Here is a 26,786-nt window from a genome sequence, read left to right as displayed (position 1 = left end):
CAAGCTGTAAAGACTGACCCCCAGGCTGCTAGTGCACCATCCAGAAGGCTTGCCTTTTCTCAGAGAAAAACTGACTCCTCCCCTGAACAGGCCGCAATTGTTGCTGGGAGGAAGCAATGAATGAAACTTTAGTTTCACTTTTCTGGACAAAGGGAAAACCAGAGAAAGACTAATTCGAAGCACAGAGGAAATTCTAGAAATATTAATGCTATTAACGCTACCCATGCAGTACAGCAAAAAGAGCCAGACCTGGGTGTTAGTTTGAATCCTATCCCTTTATATAGCAACCACTTGCCCTTTCCTAGTGGGGTCAAGTATATGCACTCTGGAACCAGACTGAAAGGTGTTCAGATCTCAACTTTGCAACTTACTGTAGGTATCAATAGAAAATAACTTAATGGAAATGTATCACTTATTAATAACGATTATCCCCCTCCCATCCAGGCTGGCACATAATATTGAGCAGAGTTCCACGTGCAATAGGTCTTTGATGGTTATCCATTTTAAATGTAGCAGTGCATACATGACCTCCCAGGAGGGGGTTTGGGGGAGAATGGATACATGTGTATATATATGGCTGAGACCATTCACTGTTCACCTGTAACTATCACAACACTGTTAATCGGCTGTACCCCAATACAAAATTAAAAGCTAGAAAGAATAACGATTATCTTTCTGTGGTGTGAGTTTTTCTTTACATTTTTGTTATTTTATAACTTTTCTACAAATACATAATGCTTTTACAATCAGGGAAAATAATAAAACTTATTGGAAAAAAAATGAAGAGGGGTAGAAAACAATAAAAGGGGTAAGACATCGATTAAAGATTGAAAAGGATGTCTGGAGAACATGTTTGCAGGCAGTATTTTTAAAATGTGTTTTACTCAGATATAGCTTGATTAACTATCTAGAATAAAGAAATTACCCAGAAGCAAAAAGTGAATGATGCAACCTAAAAATTATAAAATTGATATCTATATTATAAAAGAATATAAGTCTCTGATATGCAATAATTGTATGCTATGGTTGTCTTACATTTTCTTAAGGCAAACATTACTATTAACATGGTAACCTCTCTCGCAGCAGCAAATGGCAATGTTCCCCAACCTTTTCGGCACCAGAGACCAGATCCATGGAAGACAATTCTTCCACAGACCAGAGTGGGGTATGGTTTGGGGATGATTCGAGAGCATTACATTTACTGTGCACTTTGTCTCTATTATTATTATATCAATGCCACCTCAGATAATCAAGCATTAGATCCTAGAGGTGGGGACCCTTGGAGCAAATGTTAGGAGTCACTCAGGGATTGCAATGCTGTTCTGGAAAATTTTCAAAGTACACACCACATGTAAACAACTGAGAATCAGCTGTCGTCTGTCTATTACTTTACGGACACATGGATGAGAAAACAAATTCCTAGAGGAAGAGGCTATGTCTCCTTGTCTTAAATCATAATATGCACCCTGTTTCAATGCCACAGGAAAAGGGCCAGAGATAAGCCACACATTTGTTGGTGGTAGTATTAACTTGCAATTTAAGGGGCCTGGAGTCAATTAATAGCTGATTGCTTGTACTATGGTCCCTACAACATCCTCCGTTGCCTATCATTAATCCCTTTTTTTTTTTTTTTAATCTCAACCAGCCCTGGAGGCCAAGGCTAAATTCATTCTATTCAACTGTAATACAATATTGATTAAACAACTATCTGTTTGAATTTTACATCTATAATAACAATAGCTGTAGATGTGCAATAACCATCTTCCATAACATTAGAAGGCCTAATGCTGTGTATTTATGTCTGGCTAATTTATTAAGTACATACATAGCCATCTTCCATAACATTATAAGGCCTAATGCTGTGTATTTATGTCTGGCTAATTTATTAAGTACATACAAAATGATAAACATCTATAAAAGACTGCCTTAAAATTTCCATTACTGTTTCATTTTTCCTATCATTAAATTCATTTCCCTGACAGCAAACAGCAGCTTAACATGTTTTCCCATATATATTTGGATATTTTCCATTAGTTAAGATTCATCAGCTTCCCCATTAGCATACCCACTCTCTCTGTTTCTAACAGGATAGCCCTATCAATCATGCCTTACGGTTTATGTAAGTAAATCTAAATGATTATGTGGAGCCACCATCAACAAAGAGAAAATTCCCCTGGAGGCGTCCGCTAACTGAGTCATCCTCCATTTGTCTTACCTGTCTTGCCCCATTCACTCCGTCTCATCACTATCCTTTGCTTCAGGAGAGACATTATAGTGCCAGGCTCCACACTGCAGAAAGTGGGCATGTAGCACAGGGCGACACATAACTCAGAGACTCCGCTGATGAACCTCTGACTTGGTTAAGCTCAATAATGCACTTTACAAAGGCTGTGAGGAGTCTGATGACATATTCTGCAGAATTTCTTTGAGTGAAAAGCTACATGGTGTTGGCTGTTGAGGCCTACTATGAAAAAAATAGGGCAAATATCAATTAATTATCCAGAGAATAATTGTATTTGGCCACAGAGGCCAGACTGAGGGACTGTTGTTGGCTGTTTAGTCACTCAGTTGTTTTCAACTCTGTGCGACCCCATGGACTGCAGCACACCAGGCTTCCTTGTCCTTCACCAACTCCCGGAGTTTGCTCAAACTCATGTCCATTGAGTTGGTGACGCCATCCAACCATCTCATCTTCTGTCACTAGTGTTTATTATATTTGGTTCCACTGAATCCTACTTTATATTTTCAATAAAGATGGGACTACGTGAAGGTGAAGTTGCTCAGTCGTGTCCGACTCTTGGTGACCCCATGAACTGTAGCCTACCAGGCTCCTCTGTTCATGGGATTTTCCAGGCAATAGTACTGGAGTGGATTGCCATTTCCTTCTCCAGGGGATCTTCCCGATCCAGGGATCGAACCCGGGTCTCCTGCATGGTAGACAGATGCTTTACCATCTGAGCCATCCCATGTGACCATAGGTAGTCACTGAAATTCTTTCATCTTCTGTTGCTTCAACCATTAAATCACCTCACTTACATGGGTTTGGTGAAAATCAATTTGAGACAAAAATCAGATGAAAATGTGTCACTAACTATGAAGATTATATTCAGTTCTTCATGGGAATAGATACTCATTATATTAATAATGTGTATTATTAATAAACTATTAGGAGTCTTAATAAAAATGAAAGTGTTAGCCACTCAGTCATGTCGGACTCTTGGCAACCCCATTGGCTGTAACCCACCAGACTCCCATACGGTTTTCCAGGCAAGAATACTGGAGCGGGTAGCCATTCCCTTCTCCAGGGGATCTTCCCAAACCAGGGATCAAACCTGGGTCTCCTGCATTGCAGGCAGATTCTTTACCATCTGAACCACCAGGAAAGCCCATTAATAAAAATAAAGATCCCTAATAAAACATTAAGACTGAGGACTTCCTGTAATACAACGTTCTAAGGAAATCAAATGTGCTCTGGGTGACAAATTAGTTGAAAAAAATGTAAAAGTAGATTTTGTTTGAGTATCTGGATAGATAGCATTGTTGGCTACATTTCCATTCAAAAACTCTATTTGTGGAGCACTTCGTCTTAAATCCTTGTTTTAAATAGTATTAATAGGAGCTAATGTCGACTTAAAACAACGTAAGAGTTGTGACCTAAGTTTTCTTTGGGGCAAAATGAGGACTGCAGACTGGGAGACAGCACCTCAGAGAGCTCTGAGAAACTGCTCCCAAGAGGCCGGAGGGTGAAGACCAATACATATGTGATGTGGATGAAGGGGAAGTTCATGTGGTCAAGCACATATTTTTGCAGAAGATTTTGCTGGTCCTGAGGAGCAGATGTCACCATGAAAGAATTTACTGCTTTTCTGGATATGAGAAGATGCAAGAACTGGACTCATAAAATCAGTTCCTGAAAATATCTAACTATCTGAAGACCTGTTCTGCCAGTTTTCCAGAGCACAGGGTGCCTCTTTCCTGATCTCCACCCTGGACTCCCTTCAGCGGTTGTTGAGGGTCAGCAGCTGCAGCAGTACGTGATTTAACCCTTATAGAGGCAGATGGCAAGTGCCCACAGAGAGTGCCAGTTTGTGGTTGACATTAACGTTTATGAAATGCTTACTTTTTTCTAAGAACTTTGTATGTATTAACTCTGTTTCTTGTTACAACAAGACTATGAGGTGGGAAGTGTTAGTTTGTTCCTTTTATCCATGAGAAAACTGAGGCAGAGGTCAGTTATACAACTTGCCCAAGGTCAAACAGCTAGGAGGAGGTCAAGACAGGATGCTAAGGAGGGTGGCTCCGGGGTGTACCCACCTCAACACTCTGCCCCCCACATCCTGACTCTAATCAGGCACAGCTGTCTGCCCAGGGAACACCCAGTTCCTTTCTCCTATACTTGGATAAAGGCATATAAGAAAAGATTTCTTTCCTGTGTTGAACGAACTTCCGGTTCATTCAGAAATGGCTTCAAATCATTAAATATAAGTTAAAAAGAAGAGAGGCTAGAATAGGACCAGACTTCATGCTGATGGAAAGTGCTGTCTGATCCCTTGAGAACCTGTCTCTAATGGAGACCATAAATCTTGAGACATGATTAAGTGGCTGTTTCTACAATACAGATTTAATAACTGACATGCTTGTGTAAATATGCTCAGTGCTTCTTAAACTTGGGTGCTCATCCATATCTTGGGGTTTGTAGTCTTTGCCAGGGACTTATATCCAGAAGACCTTTCTGGTGTGTAAATTTTACTTTAAGACTTTGGAGAAAAATACTTAAATTTGTAATCAAAATATTTTCACACTAAAGCAACAAGGATATCGCTCTTGTTTTTATGACAGGAGCACATCTATGGCAACCCACTCCAGTGTTCTTCCCTGGAGAATCCCAGGGATGGCGGAGCCTGGAGGGCTGCCGTCTATGGGGTTGCATGGAGTCGGACACGACTGAAGTGACTTAGCAGCAGCAAGATTTGTGTGTTTCATGCTTGCACAGAAAGCTTCATGTTCTACCCCAAGGAGAACAAATTCCTTTCTCAAGGCCTAAAGGCGTGCAGGTACAAATATTTGAGAAACAGTGATTTAGCCTCTAACCAGTTCTGATTGATAAACACTAAGGGGAAAAACAAAGCCAACCACAGTGGCAAACACTTAAGGCCATTCCTGAAAGCTTTCTCCACAGCAGACCACAAGTGTACAAATGACCAGCAGTAAATTAGTCTGACTCAAGCAGGACTCCCCGCTCCCTGGATCACAGCTGTTAAATCCATCTCTAAAATCTGGCTCAGATTCCTCCTCCCCTCTTCTCCTCCATTGCTGCCTGTCCTCCCAGCCCTGGCTGTCATAATTTCTCCCTTGTTTCTTCAATGGTCCTTCTCCACATACTAGTCAGAGGTGTTTTTTTTTTTTTTTTTTAAATAAAACATGAATCAGGTAATTTCATTCTCCTGGTTACTTCTCCCTAGTAAACACTCAATGCACTTATAATTCAACCAACACTTTTTCATTATTCCACACAAAATCCTACATCATCAGGCTCCTGACTCCTCTGATCTAATTTGCAGCCATGTTTCCATTAGCTCATCTCCTTCCAGGCAGGCTTGGCTTGCTTCTATTCCTGGAATACCCAAAGCTTATTCCTGCCTCTGGAACTTTGGCTTTGCTGTTCCCTCTTCCTGGAATTCTCTTTCCCTGATCTTTTTATCACTCCAGCCTCCCTTTTTTTGTCTTTTTTCATTCAGGTCTCAGCTCATATACTGTTTCCTCACAGGGACATCCCATGGTTATCCTCCTTAATATTGCTATCTTCCCCAAACGCTGTCTAGGCACATACATTTTATTTTCTTTTTAGCACTTATTTGGGCTTCCCTGGTGGCTCAGATGGTAAAGAATCTGCCTGCAATGCAGAGACCTGGGTTAAATCCTTGGGTCAGGAAGATCCGCTGGAGAAGGAAATGGCAACCCACTTCAGGGTTCTTGCCTGGAAAATCCCATAGACGGGAAGCCTGGTGGGCCACAGTACTTATTTATTTATATCTCTCCTATTCAATACACATGGCAGAAGCTTGAATATTCACCGAATGAGTAAATGAATGGATGAATGGGAGAAAGAGAAAAGAAGTAGAAAACACTTTCGATACCATGTCCAATAAACGACTGTTTAATAATTTGAGGAGCATGGATGGAGGCAGACTCTAGATTGATGAGTTCATATCTATTTAGTAATAAAAGAGTCAAAATGTGAATATCAGAGCACAATCTGGAGTGGTCTTTGAAAGTTTCTGGAGATAAGAAATCTTTCCTGTGACTTTATTTAGACTTAGCTTTTTTTAAAAAATCTATTTTGTATTGGGGTATAGTAACTTTTGCTTTAAAAAAAATTCTTTATTTTTTAATTGAAGGATAATTGCTTTACAGAATTTTGCGGTTTTCTGTCAAACCTCAACATGAATCAGCCACAGGTATACATATATCCCCTCCCTTTTGAACCTCCCTCCCATCTCCCTCCCCACCCCACCCCTCCTAGGTTGATACAGAGCCCCTGTTTGAGTTTCCTGAGCCATACAGCAAATTCCCATTGGCTATCTATTTTACAGATGGTAATGTAAGTTTCCATGTTACTCTTTCCACACATCTCACCCTCTCCTCCCCTCTCCTCATGTCCACAAGTCTGTTCTCTATGTCTGTTTCTCCACTGCTGCCCTGTAAATAAATTCTTCCATAGCATTTTTCTAGATTCCGTATATATGTGTTAGAAAATGATATTTATGTTTCTCTTTCTGACTTACTTCACTCTGTATAATAGGCTCTAGGTCCATCCACCTCACTAGAACTGACTCAGATGCATTCCTTGTTAATGGCTGAGTAATATTTCATTGTGTATATGCACCACAACATCTTTATCCATTTGTCTGTCGATGGGCATCTAGGTTGCTTCCATGTTTTAGCTATTGTAAACAGTGCTGCAATGAACAATGGGATACATGTGTCTTATTCAATTTTGGTTTCCTCAGGGTACCTACCTAGGAGTGGGATTGCTGGGTCATATGGGCTTCCCTAATAGCTCAGTTGGTAAAGAATCCACCTGCAATGCAGGAGACCCTGGTTCAGCTCCAGGGTCGGGAAGATCCGCTGGAGAAAGGAAAGGCTACCCACCCCAGTATTCTTGGGCTTCCCTTGTGGCTCAGCTGGTAAAGAATCTGCCTGCAATGAGGGAGACCTAGGTCAGGAAGATCCGCTGGAGAAGGGAAAGGCTACCCACTCCAGTATTCTTGGGCTTCCCTTGTGGCTCAGCTGGTAAAGAATCTGCCTGCAATGAGGAAGACCTAGGTTGGGAAGATCCCCTGGAGAAGGGAAAGGCTACCCACTCCAGTATTCTGGCCTGGAGAATTCCATGGATTGTAAAGTCCATGGGGTCTCAAAGAGTCAGACATGACTGAGTAACTTTCACTTTCATATTCATGGTGGTTTTATTCCTAGTGTTTTAAGGAATCTTCATACCATCTTCCATAGTGGCTGTATCAATTTATATTCCTACTAACAGTGCAAGAGTGTTCCCCTTTCTCCACACCCTCTCCAGCACTTATTGTTTCTAGACTTTTTGATGATGGCTGTTCTGACTGGTGTGAGGTGATATCTCATTGTAGTTTTGATTTGCATTTCTCTAATAGTGAGCGATTTTGAGCATCTTTTCATGTGTTTGCTAGCCATCTGTATGTCTTCTTGGAGAAATATCTGTTTAGGTCTTTTCCCCACTTTTTGACTGGGTTGCTTGTTTTTCTGGTATTGAGTTGTATGAGCTGCTTGTATATTTTGTAACTTTTGCTTTTTGATCAGCCAGGTTATGTGGGTAAACATTATAGAGCCAGTTGGAAAGACATCAGGGTACAGTAAGTTCAGAGCCAGGTGAGCTGGGTTTCTGAAAGTGGGAAATATATCTGTCACAGCTAATTTAAGGTCCTGCTTTTATAACGGTATTTATCACATCCGTAACTTGGGAGATTAAATACCCTTATTTTGAAAGGGCAGTTTTACTTTGTATCCCTAAGACTTTTGGTTTCATTTTAGTATCAATGATTTGTTTGTATATCCTGAGATTACTTGGCCAGATGGTGATGGTGTGTAATTGGCATATCTTCTGGGTGACAGAGAAGACTTGGCTCAATAGAGAGGGAATCCATAGTTGTAGGTAATGCACAAAGTTGGCACGGCTCATAAGTAATCACTGATTGATTATATCTTTTTGTAATTGTTACCTTCTTACCCTATCATAAAAAAAGGACCATCAGCCTAGAGAAACAGAAAGAGCACTGAACTGGGCGTTCAAAGATAAGGGTTCTAAATTTGATTCTGTAACTTACAAATTGTGGGACTTATGGATAGCCGACACATTTTGCTAGACTTTGTGTTTCTTGCCCACCAAATGGAGAAAGATTAGACTCTATATTCATTTATGGCCCTTCCAACTCTGATAATCTATAATTCTAGGAGCCAAAAAACCATCTCAGCATCATTGTAATAGCTTTGTTTTCTAAAAATTGAAGACCAGAGTATTTACATAATAATAATTTTGATTTATAAGGGACTCAGCAGGGTTTCTACTAAGAGAATTTTATCCAAGGCCTTTTTGTTTAGGCTTCCTTTCTCTACATCAATGGAAAAACAAAATTTCCCAGCTTACTCAGGTACACATATCCTGAAACAGTAAAAGAGGTTAAAAAAAAATCCAGGTAAGTCACTGTAGCATACTTTTAATCAAAACTCTTTTTAATAAGCCCTATTATATTTCTCCAGCAAAAGTGAATATAAATCAGCAAGACTGAAAATAATTCTCACAACAGATAGAGTAAGATATTAGGAACAACTGGAACAAGAAACTGCCAATTTGATATAATTATATATCCCCTTCCTCTTATAAAAAAAATAAAAATAAAAAACAAGTGAGTTTAGGCTTTATGGAAAACTTCACAGAGGGGGGTCTGCATGATCAGCGAATAGATATTGGGGCATCCACTGGTCTCATACATATTTTTGTTCCAATCTGATAGTTCCTAGAGAAGCTGTTTCTTATTTCTTTTTGCATCTCTACTGCAGTGCTCACTGTCTAGTGGGAAGTAGTCAATGAATATTCATGAATAAGGTAGTGAATATGCCTCTGAGAAAATATTTACCCCTGAGACCTGTGGCAATGCCTTCCATCACAGAGTACCTGTGAGAACACACAGCTGTGGTGAGGACGTGGGGGAGGGGTAGGGGTGTGTGTGTGTGTGTGTGTGTGAAGTAATACAATTTATTTCACCAGTTTTGCGGGTACCAGCCATTCGGAAGATTTTATGTAAACTATGGGATTGTCCTGACAGAGAACAAAGGAGGAGGCAGGCAAGAAGTAAGATACTAGGGTGTATCACTGTAGAAAAAAAATGAAATCTCTTTCTCTCATACTATCTAAAATATTCCATGTGAATTGACAGACTGAGTATTATTATAAAGAGTGTGTGTGTGTGTGTGTGTGTGTGTGTGTGTATGCATGTGTTAGTCACTCAGTCGTATCCAACTCTTTGTGACCCAATAAATTGCAGCCTGCCAGGCTCCTCTGTCCATGGAATTCTCCAGGCAAGAATACTGGAGTGGGTAGCCATTCCATTCTCCAGGGGATCTTCCTGACCCAGGGATCGAATCCTGGTCTCCTGCACTGCAGGCAGATTCTTGACTGTCTCTCCGGTCTCTTTCAAGCCACATGTTTCTATGATGAAAACAGTTTCACACAACTTGCTTTTCATTTTTAAAATAAGGAGAAAGTTAACGTGTTTCCTCCTAGCTAGAACTTTAAAGAGGGCAAGGCACCCAGTTTTCCTACTTAAAAGCTGTATGATCCCAAGAAAGTTCCCTAACCTCTTTGAGCTTCAATTTCTGCATCTCTAAAATGGGGATGACAGTCCCTCTTTCTGTGTTTCAGAGAGGATTAAAAGGATAGTTTAAGTAAATGAGCAAGCAAAGGTCCTGGATTATGAATGGGGTTTAATAAATTTTAATTCACTATGGGGCCTAGTAAGATAAATGGCATTTTCAAATTAAAATCCTATCAAATATTAGTGATAGGATGAGAGCAAATAGATTACTGCTCTGGTGAATAAAGGTGCCTGTATTTATACAGTCTTTAAAGAACCATGAGGATTATCTTTGCGGCAGCCCTCATTTTAATTAAGAGCATAGAGATTAGACATTTCAGCATAGGAAGAGGTTTATATTTGATTTAAACCACAGATGTACATTTGCAGCATCTAAACATTCCATTCCTTGGCTAAAGATGTAACAAGCTACTTCAGCAAACCTGAAATTGCAAAATAAATGGAAAATGCTTAATCATTTAAAAGGAAATGGCAAAGGAATGAAAAGACCAAAGCATACACAGGCACCAGAGAGGAAAGTTACGCAGCAGGAAGTCTCCTCAATGTTTTTAAAGGCTGACAAATGACTTCAGTAGACAGGCAGAATACAAAACTAAAGGACCCATCTCTATCGCTTTTACACACAAACACTTCCAGGGAAAAAAGTATATATTTCTATAGGCAAACTCATTTTGGGTAAAAGTATTTCTTAAAGCAAAAAAAAAGCAAATTGCAGAGCCATGTGTAAAATACAAACTTATTTTGTTAAAAACAATGTCAGACTCCACCTACACCTGAGTATGATTTGCACATGTTTGTACGACATCAGGCAACGTATGACAGGTTCAGGCCACAGTGCCACACTGGGAAGCTCAGCGGATTTGAGGGAACTTTTTGTTTCTTGAACATCTTTGCATTACCTTACCAAATGCAATGAGCATACATTACTTTGGAACAAAAACACTTCAAAATAAAAAAGAAAAAAAAATGTACATTTCCTATTATTCATACACGCATTCATTCATTCATTCATCATCCAAAATTTATTGAATCCTGACTGGACCATGAAGTATACTGAGCTGGTCTTCTCTAAAGCATCAGATCTGACTTTTTCAGAAGCATGCCAGCTAAATTTAGTTTTATTTTGTGGGGTAAGCCATGTGGTTCTCTTGCTCTGCCCTAAAATCCTATCTTGTTCCCCTTTGAGATTAATGAGATATATTAAATTCAAACCATTTGGAGTTAATTGCACTCCTTCCCTTTCTACCTGAAGTTACTGCACTCAAGGGAGGATTGACTGACTCCCCAAGTTCATTGAATTGTGTGTGGCCAATGGTGGCAACAACATGGAATTTAGAATAAAAGCAAACAAACTAACAGTTTTTCAGTTCTGACTCTTCTACTTACCAGATATGTAACACTGGTATGCTCCTTCCTTCTTTTCAAACCTCAGCACCATTTTCTCTCTTTGAGTAATAATACCTATCTTACAGTACAGCTCTAAACCTCAATGATGTTAGATATCAAAAAGTGCTGTAAGTTGCAAAGTGATGGATGTGTGTACATTACAATTTCTCCATGAAGGATTTGTGGTTTTTGCTTCCAACAGAGGACAATGACACATGCTTGTAAGTCTTGGCAGGTTTCCACTTCAGGTGAGACTATAATAAGCTTGAATAGAGCTGAGAAGCAACAGCTACCATGTTAGGAAAATGCAGTTCTTTCCTGATAAAGATTGCAAACCCAATTAACCAACAAACATATCTGACCTGGTATAATCGTCTTCAACAAGCATGTGCTTTGGAATTGGTGAGTACCTTCCTGGAGAGATGGGCGGCAGGGAGGTTTTATATTCTAAAGTGCCATTGTTGCCAGAGAGAAGATGGTTTTCCATCGGTGGAGAATAAGCTAAGGAGTGAAAAAAAAAAAAAAAAGAAATCTGTTATGTGGGTGATTCAATGTGTCATGCTACAGTCCTGTTAAAAATAGAAAGGCTGTGCTACATGCTAAGAATTCTGTGATCCTTCAAGAGATGGGAGTTGCTGTTTGTTTACATTTAATATGTACAAGCACATGATGACCTTTAGGATTGGAAAGATATAATAACAGTTTTATCTGTAAGACCAGTTCATATAATTAGGTGAAGAGAAAAACGGGAGGAGAGATCCCGCACTCACATTTTTTCAGAACAATGATTAATGTTCTATTGAAATAAAAATGTTAGCTTTCTAATTGCAGGGCTCACATTCTTTTCACATAGTTAATGTCAAACCATCAAAAGCAGAAGGCTCTTGGAGCAAGTTACTGTATAAGACTTTAATCCCTAAATACACTATTCTCCCATCCCAGAAAAGCTAAGAACTCTGGCCTTTCTTTTCTGTTCCTCCACCCTAATTCATCCCCCTTTTGGGTGACTAAAAAGCTAATTGGGTCTCCTGCCCCTACTCTCTCCCCAGATCCATTTTATACACTGAAAAATGCAGGTCTGATCACGACGTTCTCTGGCTTACACACTCTCCATTGCTATTAGTGTACCGAATATAAACTTTCCCTTTTATCATTCTTGGAAGACTGACTCATTTTGATATCCCCCTCTTATACATCTCCTATGGTCCCTAAATAAAGCCTGTTCTTCCTAAGACCTGTATTTTTGCTCCACTTTACCAGCTACCTAAAACTTCTGTCTCTTCTCCCATCTCTGATACTGAAATCTTATCCATTTTTTTCAAGATACAATTCAAACTCTACCTTCTGCATAAAGATTTTTCTGCTCTTCCAAAGACAGGAGATATCCTTTTCCTCTGAGTGCCCAAAGGACATTTCTTTTTACCTCTCTCATGGCATATACATCCCCTCTCAGTTTGCCAGATCCTGCTGTTACTTCTATACCTGAATTAACCTTCCTTTCAATGAAGGCCAGGACTGTATCTCCTGTGGATCTCACATATTACCTTATAAGGTATTTTGCATGTACTGAAATTACTCTATATATTTCTTGAATTGAATAGCAAATTTTGTTTTTTCCTTTTTTCTTCTGACAGAAAGAAGAAATGTCCTATGTGCCCATCAAGAAGAAGCTCACAGAGCCTCAAGACTGATTTTTCTTCATTTGGCTTGATAAACTCTGAAAGTTAAAACTCTTCAATATGCTAAGGTAAGTCTGATCTCATCTTACTGCTTGCTTGACAAAAAGATATATTCTGAGGGAAGTCATTTTACAGTCATTAAGAAAACCAATAGCCAACGTAATGGGCAGGTAACAAAATCATTCAACATTTAAGTTTCCCTCAAGAGAAACATCCAAATCTAATCTATCATGTATACTATCATGTAAGAATTGAATCGCCAGTCTATGTCTGACACAGGATACAGCATGCTTGGGGCTGGTGCATGGGGATGACCCACAGAGATGTTATGGGGAGGGAGGTGGGAGGGGGGTTCATGTTTGGGAACACATGTAAGAATTAAAGATTTTAAAATTAAAAAAATAAAAAACTAACTAACTAACTAACTAAATAAATAAATAAAAGAGGTTAAACGACTTGCTTAAGAGCATAGTACTAATTAATAACAGGACCTGAAGACATTCTGAGTTCTCAGTCTCACAACTGGTTGCTCAAGATTTCAGAATGAGCACTTTTACTGATGCGGCCAAAACTGTCCCTTTAACTCACATCAGAAAAAATGAATTGCTTCCAAATCTAGTCCCCAGAGAGACAATCTTCTTGTTACCTATTAAGAAGAGGGGAAACCATGGGGCTTATGTAGAAATGGACATTGTGAGGATCGAGCGCAGCATCTCATTGTTTGTTGTTGCTCGAGAAGCCCCCACCTCCAGCCCGTCTCCACTGTCTTAGTGACTGAAAATTTTATCTGGCATCCTTGCCAATATATCAAATTCTGATAAAGGTTAGAACTATAAGGATAGCGATTAAGGAGCATGATTTCACCATTTGTGGGCAAGATCCTCTTCCCCAAGAAGAAGAACAGTGTTCTCCCCAGTTTATTTTGCCAGTCTCCTTCTTTTCCACTCTGTTACTATATAGATTTGAACTAGGAAGAGAGACTATTATGGCCTGAGAGCTATTGTGCTTTAGGGGCTTGAGAAATAGCCTTTAAAAACGTGTTGGCCCTTGGCAGCAATGGAGACACAGACATAGAGAACAGACTTGTGGACACGGAGATGGGGGGAAGGAAGGAGAGGGTGGGGTGGATGGAGAGTAACATGGAACTTTATATTAACATATGCAAAACTGATAGCCAATGGCAATTTGCTATATGGCTTAGGGAATTCAAACTGGGGCTCTAACAACCTAGAGAGGTGGCATGGGGTAGGAGGCGGGAGGGAGGTTCAAGAGGGAGGGGACACAGCTACACCTATGGCTGATTCATGCTGTTGTTTGGCAGAGACCAACACAATTCTGTTAAGCAATTATCCTTCAATTAAAAAATAAGTATATTTAAACTTTTCTAAAATGAATAACCTATGAAAACTAATGAAAACCTACTGTAGAGCATAGGAAACTCTACTCAATGCCCTGAACGGGAAGGGAATCTGCAAAAGAGTGGCTATATGTGTACGTACAGTTGATGTGCTTTGCTGTGCAGCAGAAACGAATGCAACATTGTAAAGCTGCAATTAAGCTCCAATAAATGGTTACGCTAATCAAAAAATTTTAAAAACACGTTACCCCTTGGAATACTACTCAGCAATGAAAAAGAATGAAATAATGCCATTTGCAGCAACCAGGATGCACCTAGAGATTACCATACAAAGTGAAGTTAAGTCAGAAAAAGAAAGACAAATACCACACGATACCATTTATATGGGGAACTGAAGATATGAACCTATCGATGAAATAGAAAGACTCACAGATATAGAGAAGAGACTTGTGGTTACCAAGGGGAAGTGGGGGTTAGGGAAGGATAGATAGAGAGTCTGGGATTAGCAGATGCAAACTATTAAATATAGAATGAAAAAAAAAAAAGAAAAAAAATATAGAATGGACAAGCAACATGTTTCCACTGTATAGCACAAGGAATTATATTCAATATTTTGTGATAAACCATAATGGAAAAGAATATGAAAAAGTATATATATATATGAACAACTGAATCATTTTGCTGTACAGCAGAAATGAATACAACATGGTATGTAAACTATACTCCAGTTAAAAAAAAATGTGTTGCTCTTATGTTGTCGTAATCACACTGTCCATAACATACATTATTAAGCCTTTCTCTAATGGTGAACCTGCCAACTCATCAGCTAAGGCCCCCAAGACAAGTGAAGTACAAGATCCCTCTGTGGTATTTCCACAGGCTAAACAAGAGTGAAGGTGTAAGCAGAAGATCTTGCCAAGTTTTATAGAATTCCAATTTTGAAAACCCGGCCTGCTGTTCAAAGATGACTCTAAGCCTGGTACTTACAGTGCGTAATATCAGGTGGGCCATAAGGATCAGTCATATAAATGGTGGTGGGTTTGCCAACTTTTAGATAAACCACATCTGATGTGTTCTTCAATATTGCTACCGCCTCCTCGTGTGTTACTTCTTCTAAACTGTAGTTGTTTACCTGAAAGTGGGAAAAATTCATTGTTAGAGCCAAATCTATGCAGGGGATTAGCCAGAACTATCCAAGCAAGAAGATATACAAAATTATGAGCTTAAGCAAAGAATAAATCATAATTATTACAGTCCAGTGTCTATATTGAACTTTGACAGAAGAGATGGATTAACGGCATTAGCCAAAGCAGGTAAGGTAAAATACTAAAAAATAAGGTTGTTTCTGCCTTTTCCTACCAGGACGCAATATATTATATTAGAAATCAGAATACTCTTGTGGAAAACGGAACAAAGAGGTCAAATGTCTTTCTTATGCTATAGTGAAAGTGAAGTCGCTCAGTCGTGTCCGACTCTTTGCGACCTGTGGACTGTAGCCCACCAAGCTCCTCTGTCCATGGGATTCTCCAGGCAAGAATACTGGAGTGGGTTGCCATTTCCTTCCCTTATGCTATAGTGACTGTGATTACAAAAGCAATATACATTCATGGAAGAAAACAAAAACAACAGATGAAAATAAAAATTATCCATAATCTTCTTATATGGACATATATCTTTGAATGATTGTGACCATATTACACACATTGTTTTGGAATGTGCTTTTCAACTTCAAGCGACCATTTGCCTCTATCATGTATGTATTTCAACAAGATTAGTTTTGTTTCTTATAAATCACTGTGCCTTAACACAATGATTTAACTAATCTCTAAAGCACATTTAGTTTATTTCAAATGGTGTTGCAATAAACTGTTTTCTATATTTGTGCACCATTCTGATGATGTCTTCAGGATAAATCATACAAATGAACACTGGGCCAAATTAAATGAATATGATAAAGCCTCGGGTGCATGCTTAGCCGCTCAGTCATGTCTGACTCTTTGCGACCTCATGGACTGTAGCCCAACCAGACTCCTTTGTCCATGGAGATTCTCCAGGCAAGAATACTAGAGTGGGTTGCCATGCCCTCCTCCAGGGAATCTTCCCAACTCAGGGATTGAAGCCAGGTCTCTCGCATTACAGGCGGATATTTTACTGTCTGAGCCACCAGGGAATCCCAAGGCCTCTGGTACCTATTTCCAAAGTGCCCTATGGAAACATGAGCCAGTTTCCTCTTATACTGCAGATATATCAGAGCCCTGTCTTCCCACAGCTTCACTGGGCTTGGCTTTTCTCACTTTAAAAATTGTTCCCATCAAAATGTCATTTAACATGAGTCTGTTTTCTAAGGAAAGAGCACTAATGTTGGAACATAGAGCTTTTCAAATGAACAAGTTCAAGAGTACCTTGTTGCCGTTGGCTTTAACAGCCACTTCTCTCTATTGGAGAGAAAAGCCTGTGATACCAGCACAATTATTCCTTCATGGCGGTGGCTTACAGTGGGTCTCTGAGGCACCTTCTCTTAAATGGTTTTCAAATATTGAGGCAATATTTTAAATACCTAGGTTATCCTTACTTGACTCCTATTTTTCTTTATATGTAGCAATTCTTTAGTTGGTTTCTGCTGAAATGAGGTGTAATTCAAATCAATGTAATATAAACATAAATAAATAAAATAGCTTGGATTCCTACATATTCTCTGTAGTATCTAATCAACACTTCAGTCATTTAACACCTTGTAGCATTGCTTTTTAGTTTTGCTTCATGTTGTTGCATAAATTCCACGTGCCACTTAATCCTTGGTGGTGCAGCCAGGTCAGGGACACTGGAACAGAATGGAATTGAGCCTGACTGCTGTGAGCTCTCCATTAAGCAGTATGTCTCCCCTGTTCTCTTCTAGAGAAGTAACATTCTCTTAACTCTTTTTGTACTTCCAATGTCTAGCACTTGTTGATTCATTGATCAAATGTTTGTTACTTACCTATTACGTGTCAGTCACTGTTCTACATGTTAGAGATATAGTGATAAAACAATAAGAATGATAATCATAATTACAGCAGACACTTACAATGCCTTATTTCATGTCAGGCATTGTTTGAAATTATTTTATATATATTAACACAATCAAATCTCTCAATAGCCTATGGACTAGCCATCATAATTACTTCCATTTTACAGATAAGAAAAGCATGTCTCCGAGTGGTTAAAAAAAACTTGCCCAAAGTCATTGACCTAATCGTAGTAGAGGCAGAAATCAAAGCCAGATGGTTTGGTTCCAGAGACTCTTCACCATTCATCCCTATTGCTTCTTTCAGATGGACACAGTCCCCACTCCCACGAGACTCACACTCTACTAGAACATGGCTGTTTATGAAATGAATGGATAGAAAACTAGACCCATGCAGAGTGGGAATGTTATAGGACTATAGGCATGGTAAACACAGTGGATAATGGCAGCCTTCAGACAAATAGCAAAAATGATAGTAATAAGAGCTAACATTTATTTAACACCTGTATGTCATATATCTTGGAAATACTATGTACATATTTTGACGTAAGTTACACAATTTATCCTGGTTATAGCTCCATGGGGCTTCCCTGCTGGTTCAGATGGTAAAGAATCTGCCTGCAATGCAAGAGACCTGGGTTCAATCCCTAGGTCTGGAAGATACACTGGAGAAGGGAATGGCTACCCACTCCAGTATAGCTCCATGAGGTAGACATTAATAACTAGACCTACTCTGGGAAAAAACTAATATCTGAAGAGGTTAACACAGCAACAGAGAGGTCACACAGCCCCCAAGCGGCAAAGTTATCAGTTGGATTACAGTCCTGCTGAAAAGACGAAAATGAGACAGCCCTTGAGATTTGGTTCCTAGAACTTACATTATCTATTCTTTCTTCCTTTGGGAGAGCAGAGTCTCTTTCTAAGTTTGCATATAGAAGTAATGTGAATGCCTAAGTGTTATAAAAGCCTGAGCAATCATTACCCTTCTTGCTGAATCCAGTGATGACAACATATTGCATCAGCCAAGTACGCTGACAAAGTCAAAAATAAATAAAATGGAAAGTTGCTTGATATATCTGTTTCTTCAAAACCTTTTTACATGTTTGACCAATCACTATTTTTTTAAGGACTACCACTTATACCTAGATAATTAATATTTACAAATAATGCTCATATATATGAGCTCATATACAATATGCTCATATATAATGGTTTAAAATGTATAGAAGTGTCTTGTCTTAAAAGATGGTTGCCTAAGGTAGCTCTGAATACTGTGACCATGTACCCTAGAAATACCTATATTGAAAAAAGAGAAGAGGGGAAGAATTTATTGCCATAAACAGAGAGGAGCCAATGGATAAAGACCCTAAAGGCCAGAAACCAACTGGATTAGATTACAAGTGGTGCAAAAGCTCTGTTTCTGACAGGGGCTCACTGTCTCTTTCCCCAGGATACAGAAAGCACATAGCTCATTAGATTATCAGTGAAAAAGAGATGTGGCCAGCACTTATTAAATTGCACTTCCTCCATCCTTATGTTGAGCCTTGAAACAAGCTAGAAAATGTTATCTTTAAGTGTGTTTTCTGAGAATGACTGCCTTAACAGACTCTCAGACCACCAGGAAAAAATCTTTAGGGCAGAAAACAGAAGCTGAGGAGAGGTTGGAAGTGAGGAGTGAGGAAAGAGAGGATATTGGGGGAAATACTGGTCATTTAAAACAGTAGTACTTCAGTCAGACTCTCTTTGCTGACTGTGAAGTATTGGAAAATCTACACTGATTTCCATCACAGGAGAGGTGGTGTGATACTGGCAAAAGAATGTAGTGGTTAAGAGCACATGCTTTTGAGCCACACAAACCAGGACTTGTTGTGGTCCTGACACTACCTAGCTGACTTTGAAAAATTTGTTTAACCTACTTAGCCTCAGTTTTGGCATCTGTATAATAGGTATGAGAAGAATCACTGCCTCAAATGGGTTGCTGATTTCAATATACTGGCCCACGTAAAGTGGCAGGCTCATTAAAGTGCTCATTATTGTTAGCTCCTGTTACTATTGTCATCATCCATCTCTCTCCTCAGGAAACAGGAATTCTTGGTGAAATTTTTCGCTGAGCATTTTCCTGTAAACATCTGCGAACTGATGAGTTTAATTAGAGTACTGTTGATGAGGCTTCTGTGCGGTCTTTTAAAAAATTCAGAATAGTACAGGATCTGGACCCAAAAAATGCTCTTTTGTGCTGAAGTCTTCAAAATGTTTTTCACGACAGTGGGTTTATTTGGGTTAATTATATGTGTGTATTATCCTCTGAACTCTCAAGATAAAGGGCCTACAGCTGGAGCTGATTGTACACAGAGAGAAGGGACATTTTACTGATTGGCTGGGTGCTCTTGTCATTGTTTTTCATTGTTTTTTTTCCTTTTTTTTTTTTTGCATCAAGTATCTGCCTATCATGGTGAACACTGAGCAACTGGCCTGGTTTCAGAAAAAAAAAATCATGTGCATTTGAATGAAGTGTTTCCATGGGGTGTGCAACATAGAAGGGACACGTGTGCAGGCTGGCTGTGTATTTCAATAGGACAGAGGACCGAGGCCAAGACAGAGAGATTGGAGGTGAGGTGACTCATTCTCGCAAATGGAAGCAGGAGCATGATGCTGACAAAGGAGGCTGGAGAAAAGAGGTGCCCGGAGACCTGTAAGAAAGGAAGATGGCAAGTGTTGTGGGAATTCAAATAAGTGTCAGCAAATACACATGTGATGGTACAAAGGTGGGAGGTGTGGGGGCATGAGAAGGTGTGATAGGAGAAATGAGCTACATACAGATGGCAAGACACTGACCTTTCCATATTCATTCAGGAATAGCAACGTGGTGAGACAAACTGGGAGTATTAGCGACATAAAAGTTGCACTAAGACACAGGACAAGGAAATGTGAGACTCTAGAAACACTGTAAAAAAAATTACAAATTCTAGGCTCAGCTGGTAAAGAATCCGCCTGCGGTGCGGAAGACCCCCTGAAGAAGGGAATGGCAACCCACTCCAGTATTCTGGCCTGGAGAATTTCGGCCTGGGTTGCAAAGAGTCAGACAGGACTGAGTGACTTTCACTTTTGGGGGGCTTTCCTGATAGCTCAGTTGGTAAAGAATCTGCCTGCAATGCAGACCTGGGTTCGATCCCTGGGTTGGAAAGATCCCCTGGGAAGGAAAAGGCTACCCACTCCAGTATTCTGGGCTGGAGAATTCCATGCACTGTATAGTCCATGGGGTTACAAAGAGTCAAAGATGACTGAGGGATGGAAAGGGAAAAAATACCAAAATATTCCATGGAAGACAGAGAGAATTAGTGACGTTCACTTTTTTCTAAGGATGGATGGTTCATTATTAAAATGAACAAGAACTAAAACCTTAAATAAGGGAGAGGAAACTAAGTGCAGTAGCCTCTTTATGAAACACACATAATATGATCTGATGAGTAACAGAAAATGGGAATGGGAAAGAAGGAAGTTGATTTATCACACCCAGTGACTAGTTAGATTTATAAGAAATAATAGCCATATTTAAAACCTAGGTCTTTAAAAATGAAGGCAACCTGGTATAATGAGAGTAATTTTGAATGTAGACTCTGATCTGCTATCAGTTTCTAGTTTTATGAATTTTGTAGTTAACATATTTACTGAGTATTAATTTTCTTCTAGTCATATACGGATGTGAGAGTTGGACCATAAAGAGAACTGAGTGCCAAAGAATTGATGCTTTTGAATTGTGGTGCTGGAAAAGACTCCTAAGAGTCCTTTGGACAGCAAAGAGATCAAACCAGTCAATCCTAAAGGAACTCAACCATGAATATTCACTATAAGGACTGGTGCTGAAGCCGAAGCTCCAATACCCTGGCCACCTGATGCAAAAACCCGATTCATTGGAAAAGGCTTTGATGCTGGTAAAGATTGAAAGCAAAAGGAGAAGAGGGTGGCAGAGGATCAGATGTTTAGATAGCATCACTGACTCAATGGTCATGAATCTGAGCAAACTCCGGGAGATGGTGAAGGACAGGGAAGCCTGGCATACTGCAATCCATGGGGTTGCAAAGAGTTGGACGTGACTCAGGACTGAACAACAACATGTTTACTAAATATTAATTTTCTTCTCTGTAAAACAGGGTAATATTGATTGATTTACTTGTGTTTTTGAGAATTAAAGGATACCATGAACCTGAAAAGACACTATAATATAAAGCAGCATATGAATAACAATCAAACTTCATAATCAGACATGGTACTTCTGTTGATCCTAATGTTGGAAACAGTTTTTTCCTGTTCAAGGTTCTTTCTATGAAAATGATCTTATAAAACACTGACTCCTGCAGTGCCTCTATCCATCTTGAAGACTGACCTTCTCAAGGGCAAAGATTAGATTGTTTTCATCTTTGTATTCCCTCAGCTGATATACTGTAAATCGAGGTACTTAATAAATATTGAAATATTCACTAAATAAGTTTGAAAAAATAATGTGGCATATAAAAGTAAAAGTAATAAAAATTGCCTGTTTTAAGGGAGAATGAGGCATTTGTGTTGTGCTTCTATTTTACATTTGTGGGCTGACTCAGAGAGGAGAGGATAAAGAATGAAGGTCATTTTATTGGACACTCACTGTGTGTCAGGCATGGGACATAAGAATGAAAGACTGGGACAAAACATGAGTGCCAGGTCATATCAGCTTATGAGGGACATAATCAAAGCTTCAACAGTGTGGATTTCTTCCTCCTTCATTAATCATTGATGTATTTCTTAACCTTTTATTCCATAGACACAGAGAGAGCAAGTGTCAGTGATGTTATGATTGACTCCAGCTTTCTCTGTGGCAGCAGTCAGCAAATGAATAGCATGATAGGGACTGCAGGGCAATCCGCTGGGTGCAGGAAGAAATATTAAAATTTTTATTAATGTTTATCACATTGATCTTCACCTATCTTTTTGTGCATGTTCAGTAGCTAAGTCATGTCTGACTCTTGCGACCCCAAGGACTGCAGCTCACCAGGCTCCTCTGTCCACAGGATTTTTCAGACAATACTGAAATGGGGTGCCATTTCCTACCGCATTTTCTTTTGTGTGTGTATGGTTTAAAATGTGGATAATATGTTACCATAACAACATATGAATGCATTTATAGAGAAATATACATATACTAGAGGGAACTTTTTGTGTTTTACTGTGGGGTGTGTTGTTAAAAGAATTTTAAAACTACTCCTCTGTAGTCGCTACCAATATATGATGACTAGAGCAAGTTTTATTAACAGGGTTATTAAACTGAATATAAGAAAGAAATAATATAATGGAAGGTTTTACTCGTTTATATAAAAGCTCTTTATGTTAAACCTTTAACCCTTAAATAAAATATACCATTGTATTTGCATTATGTTGTAGTTTGAATGCACTTGAGAGAAAATACACGGGAGTCCAAGAAATAATGCTTCCCTGGTGGCTCAGTGGTAAAGAACCTGCCTGCTCATGCAGGAAACCATGGGTTTGATCCCTGGGTTGGGAAGATCCCCTGGAGAAGGGGATGGCAACCCACTCCAGGATACTTGCCTGAGAAATTCCATGGACAGAGGAACCTGGTGGGCTACAATCCATGAGATCACAAAAGAGCTGGGTACGGCTTAATGACTTAACAATGAAAACAACAACCAGGAAATAATTATCCAGATTTTTTTTTTTCTTAGTGTTTCAGAAGGTAAGCTAACTACAGGAGACAGATTCTGAAGGGTAAACTATTTCTAAATGTCTTTCAACCCGTTACTGGAAATTGCTAAATGATGCTAAACCAGCTAGATCTCAGAAATCACCCTCAGGAGAAGCAGTTGAGCAGCAGAGCTGCATAGGATGGGATTAAGTTAAGGCGGGACTGTGGTTCTTAACCTGGCCACACATGATTAACAGACTCATTTAGAAAACTTTAAAAAAAAAAAAAGAAATGAGGCATGGCTCCTACCCCAGAGATTTCTGGTTTGATTATTCAGGGTTGACTGAGGCCTGGGCATGCATAGCATTCAAGAGCTTACCATGAGATTCAAACATATAACCAAGATTGAGAACCAGAGGGGTTGAGTAAACTGCTGAAAGGACTGTGGTTTTAGAAAATTGCTATCTGGGTCTGAATCTAATCTCGCGATTTATTTGTTAAATAATATTGAGAATCTGTTTGCATCTTTGAGGTCCAACTTTCTCTTCCAGAAAGAAGACCAGCAGTGACTGCCCTATCCATCTCTCACGTGTTGGAGTCAGGAGGTGCTGGGGGTGGAAGATCTTTCTTAAAGAGGAATGGTGTCTTGGTAGGAGGAAAGAACTCTGTGCAGAGGCAGTGACAGCTCCAGCTCTTATCTAAGGTGGGCCTAAACCAAGTGCTTCGCAGTCCTTTTCATTATTCAGATAATCTCTACATACCTGCATGGCCTTCAAGATGATTTTCTTATTGATGTTTGGGTGAAACAAAGTGATACTGGGTCCTCACAATGAATACTCATTCAGAATAGGAAACTGTTTCTACTCATCCTCCTTAAATCTGTTTATGTTCTCACCATATGATGTAGATTTTGGAATAAAAACAAGAGATGCTCACACACAGCACATCCCAGAGTGACTCCACTAAAAACTAGGGTGTCTCATAAGTGTTCCTTAAAAAAAAAAAAGAAAGGTTTCATAATAGAATATAGTTGAAAGCTATGGTACTAATCAAAGTTAAATTAGTTCCTTGACTAGAAGACTTCATAGACTCCTAAACATGCTGACGTTTGTTGAGAATCTACAAGACAGGTGAGATACCAGTTGACTCATTTGACTATAGATCCTTTTCTTTTTAACGATTTTCTTAAATTTTACTTATTTACTTATGGCTGTGCTGGGTCTTCGCAGACGCATGCGGGCTTTCTCTAGCTGCAGCAAGTAGCGGCTACTCTCCACCAGTGGTCCAAGGGCTTCTCACGGCAGTGGATTCTTTTGTTGTGGAATACAGGCTCTAGGGCAATGGGCTCCATCACAACTATGAAGCCCGTGTGTCCTAGACCCATGCTTAGTAGCCTGGTGGCACGTGGAATCTTCCCAGACCAGGGTTCAAACTTGTGTCTCCTGCATTGGCAGGCAGAATCTTAACCAGTGGACCCATCTACAGGACCAGGGAAGTCCTGTAGACCCTTTTCATGTGACACAGGCCCGAGACTAGTATTTTAAAACATACTTGGGTAACACTTATCTAAGGTAACCAAACATGGATGTGACTTGCCCAAAATTAATTAGATAGAGTCAATGCTGGCTGCCTGGGACTTCAATCTAGTGATCTTATCTTTGAGTCCATTGCTTTTCTTTATTATTTCACTGCCTCATTTACCTTTCCTCTTGTCTACCAGCTTCCCTTTAAGCAAATGAAACAGACCTTCTTTCTGTAAAAGATGCAAAAGTTCTCTTACTGACAGTTTTTTCTTCAAATGTCAAGAAAATCTTACAGAAGGAGTCGGTGATGGGCAAGGAAGCCTGGTGTGCTGTGATTCACGGAGTCACAGAAAGTCGGACATGACTGAGCCACTGAACTGAACTGAACTGAATATAAATTTCAAACCACGATGTGACAAGTGGCTTTACTGATTAACGGCTGCTGTAGAGAAGACAGTGAGACAACCCGAGTGTGTGTGTGTTGCGTGTGCTAAGTTGCTTCAGTTGTGTCCAACTCTTTGCGATCCCGTGGACTGTAGCCACTGGGCTCCTCTGTCCACAGGATTCTCCATGCAAGAATGCTGCAGTGGGTTGCCATTTCCTACTCCAGAGGATCGTCCCAACCCAGGGATCAAACCTGGGTCTTTTACATCTCTGACTTTGGCAGCAGGTTCTTTACCACTAGGCTCCAACATTGAGCTCCAATACACTGGCCACCTGATGTGAAGAGCCAACTCACTGGAAAATACCCTGATATTGGGAAAGATTGAAGGCAGGAAAAGGGTGTGACAGAGGATAAGACGGTTGGATCGTATCACCAACTCAATGAACATGGGTTTAGCAAGCTGCAGGAGTTGGTGATAGACAGGGAAGCCTGGCGTGCTGCAGTCCATGGGGTTGCAAAGAATTGGATATGACTTAGCAACTGAACAACAACAGATTCAAAGTTTCTGGTATTATGTAAAAAAGGATGAAGAAGATCACATTTCTGTTACATGTGTGGTTCTCTGTATCACCATGGCAGGGCTGATTAAAAACCACTGTGTAAAAATAAATGAAAGAATTGGAAACTTATCAACACCGTTAACATCCGACCATCTGTTCCAAAAAGTTCAAGGCCAACAGGTAATCTATTCAGTCCAAGATTACAACAGTAATCTACTGGTACAATCCATTAAAATCAGATGTCACGGGCATTTGAAAAAATTACTGAAAAAGAAACAAAATAAAATTATAGTGAATGGTACTAAATGCCAACTAGCAGGGGAAATTTAAAAAGCTGCTATTTTGATAAGGAGAATATATACTATGCATCTGGGTGACCCATGAAACATCAGAGAGGTCTGATGTTAAGGTCACTTTATTTAAAACACTACGGGGCTTACTGCAAAGGTGACAGGAAATAAATATAGAAGTCAGATGCAATAATCCTGCCTTTTTTAAAGTGGAAAAATAATATTATAAAGAATCAAAAGAGGTTTTGTTGAAAGGGTAATCTTTGCAGAAGATAAATGGATGTACGGCCAAATTTACTGCACGAGTGACAGGAAAAGCACAAAACATCTTAAAAGATGGAGACGTGGAGAACGGGCAAGGCATAACTTTTCAAACAAATGTGGAGGAGGAATTAGCATTCACCACTGAGTTTCCAAGGGAGGAAGACTGAATAAACAGAGATGGATTGGGAAACACATTTTGATTTTATTTTAAGGAAAATGATGGTTCTCCGTCCTTAGAGAGTTCTAGCAGAGGTGAGGCACTACTTCACAGAGTTGTGTTTCTGTGGTATTCTGATGCAGCAAATGAGAGTTGGAAAAAGACAACATATAAGACAGAAACCTTTCAGTTCTGAGATACAAGAAATACTTAGGGGAAAACGTACCCAATTTGCAGCTGAAGAACTGAAAGGATTATTACTCACGATCTCCCCACCTCCACCGGAAGATCATGCTCTTACAGCAGGGTAGATGTTGGAAAACTTCCTGAATTAGGGGGATCTAGCCACAGAAGTCTAAAGAAATTAATGGAGTTTCACTTTAGGTCAGTTTACTTACAGAACTATGAATGAATTTTTCCTAAGAAACGAGAGAAGGGAGTGGCACAAATTGTTTTAGAAAAAAAGAATATCTATTTAGAGAAAAACATTGTGGTACAGCTGGTAAATCACAAAATCTAAATTATTCACATTTCCTTGGGGGAAGATTAGGAGAGAAGAAAGAGAAAGAAGATATAAATACAGGGTTGTAAAGGGAAGAAGA

At 39.5% G+C, this 26,786-nt stretch overlaps 1 protein-coding gene across 2 annotated transcripts in view; it reads right to left on the bottom strand.

Moving 5' to 3' along the window:
* The window catches only part of DLG2 (discs large MAGUK scaffold protein 2), a 1,427,480-nt gene that overhangs the window by 589,566 nt on the left and 811,128 nt on the right, over nt 1-26,786 (bottom strand). For both annotated transcript variants that reach the window (XM_052662441.1, XM_052662442.1), the window contains 2 exons: nt 15,315-15,459; nt 11,654-11,792 (listed from right to left, as the gene is read on the bottom strand). In XM_052662441.1, the coding sequence (XP_052518401.1) occupies nt 11,654-11,792; nt 15,315-15,459 (284 nt within the window). The remainder of the gene's footprint in view (nt 1-11,653; nt 11,793-15,314; nt 15,460-26,786) is intronic.

This window comes from Budorcas taxicolor, chromosome 25, assembly GCF_023091745.1.
Source record: "Budorcas taxicolor isolate Tak-1 chromosome 25, Takin1.1, whole genome shotgun sequence".
Lineage (NCBI taxonomy): Eukaryota > Metazoa > Chordata > Mammalia > Artiodactyla > Bovidae > Budorcas > Budorcas taxicolor.
Note: the sequence above shows the minus strand (reverse complement) of the source record. Positions and strands in the feature narration are given on the sequence as shown.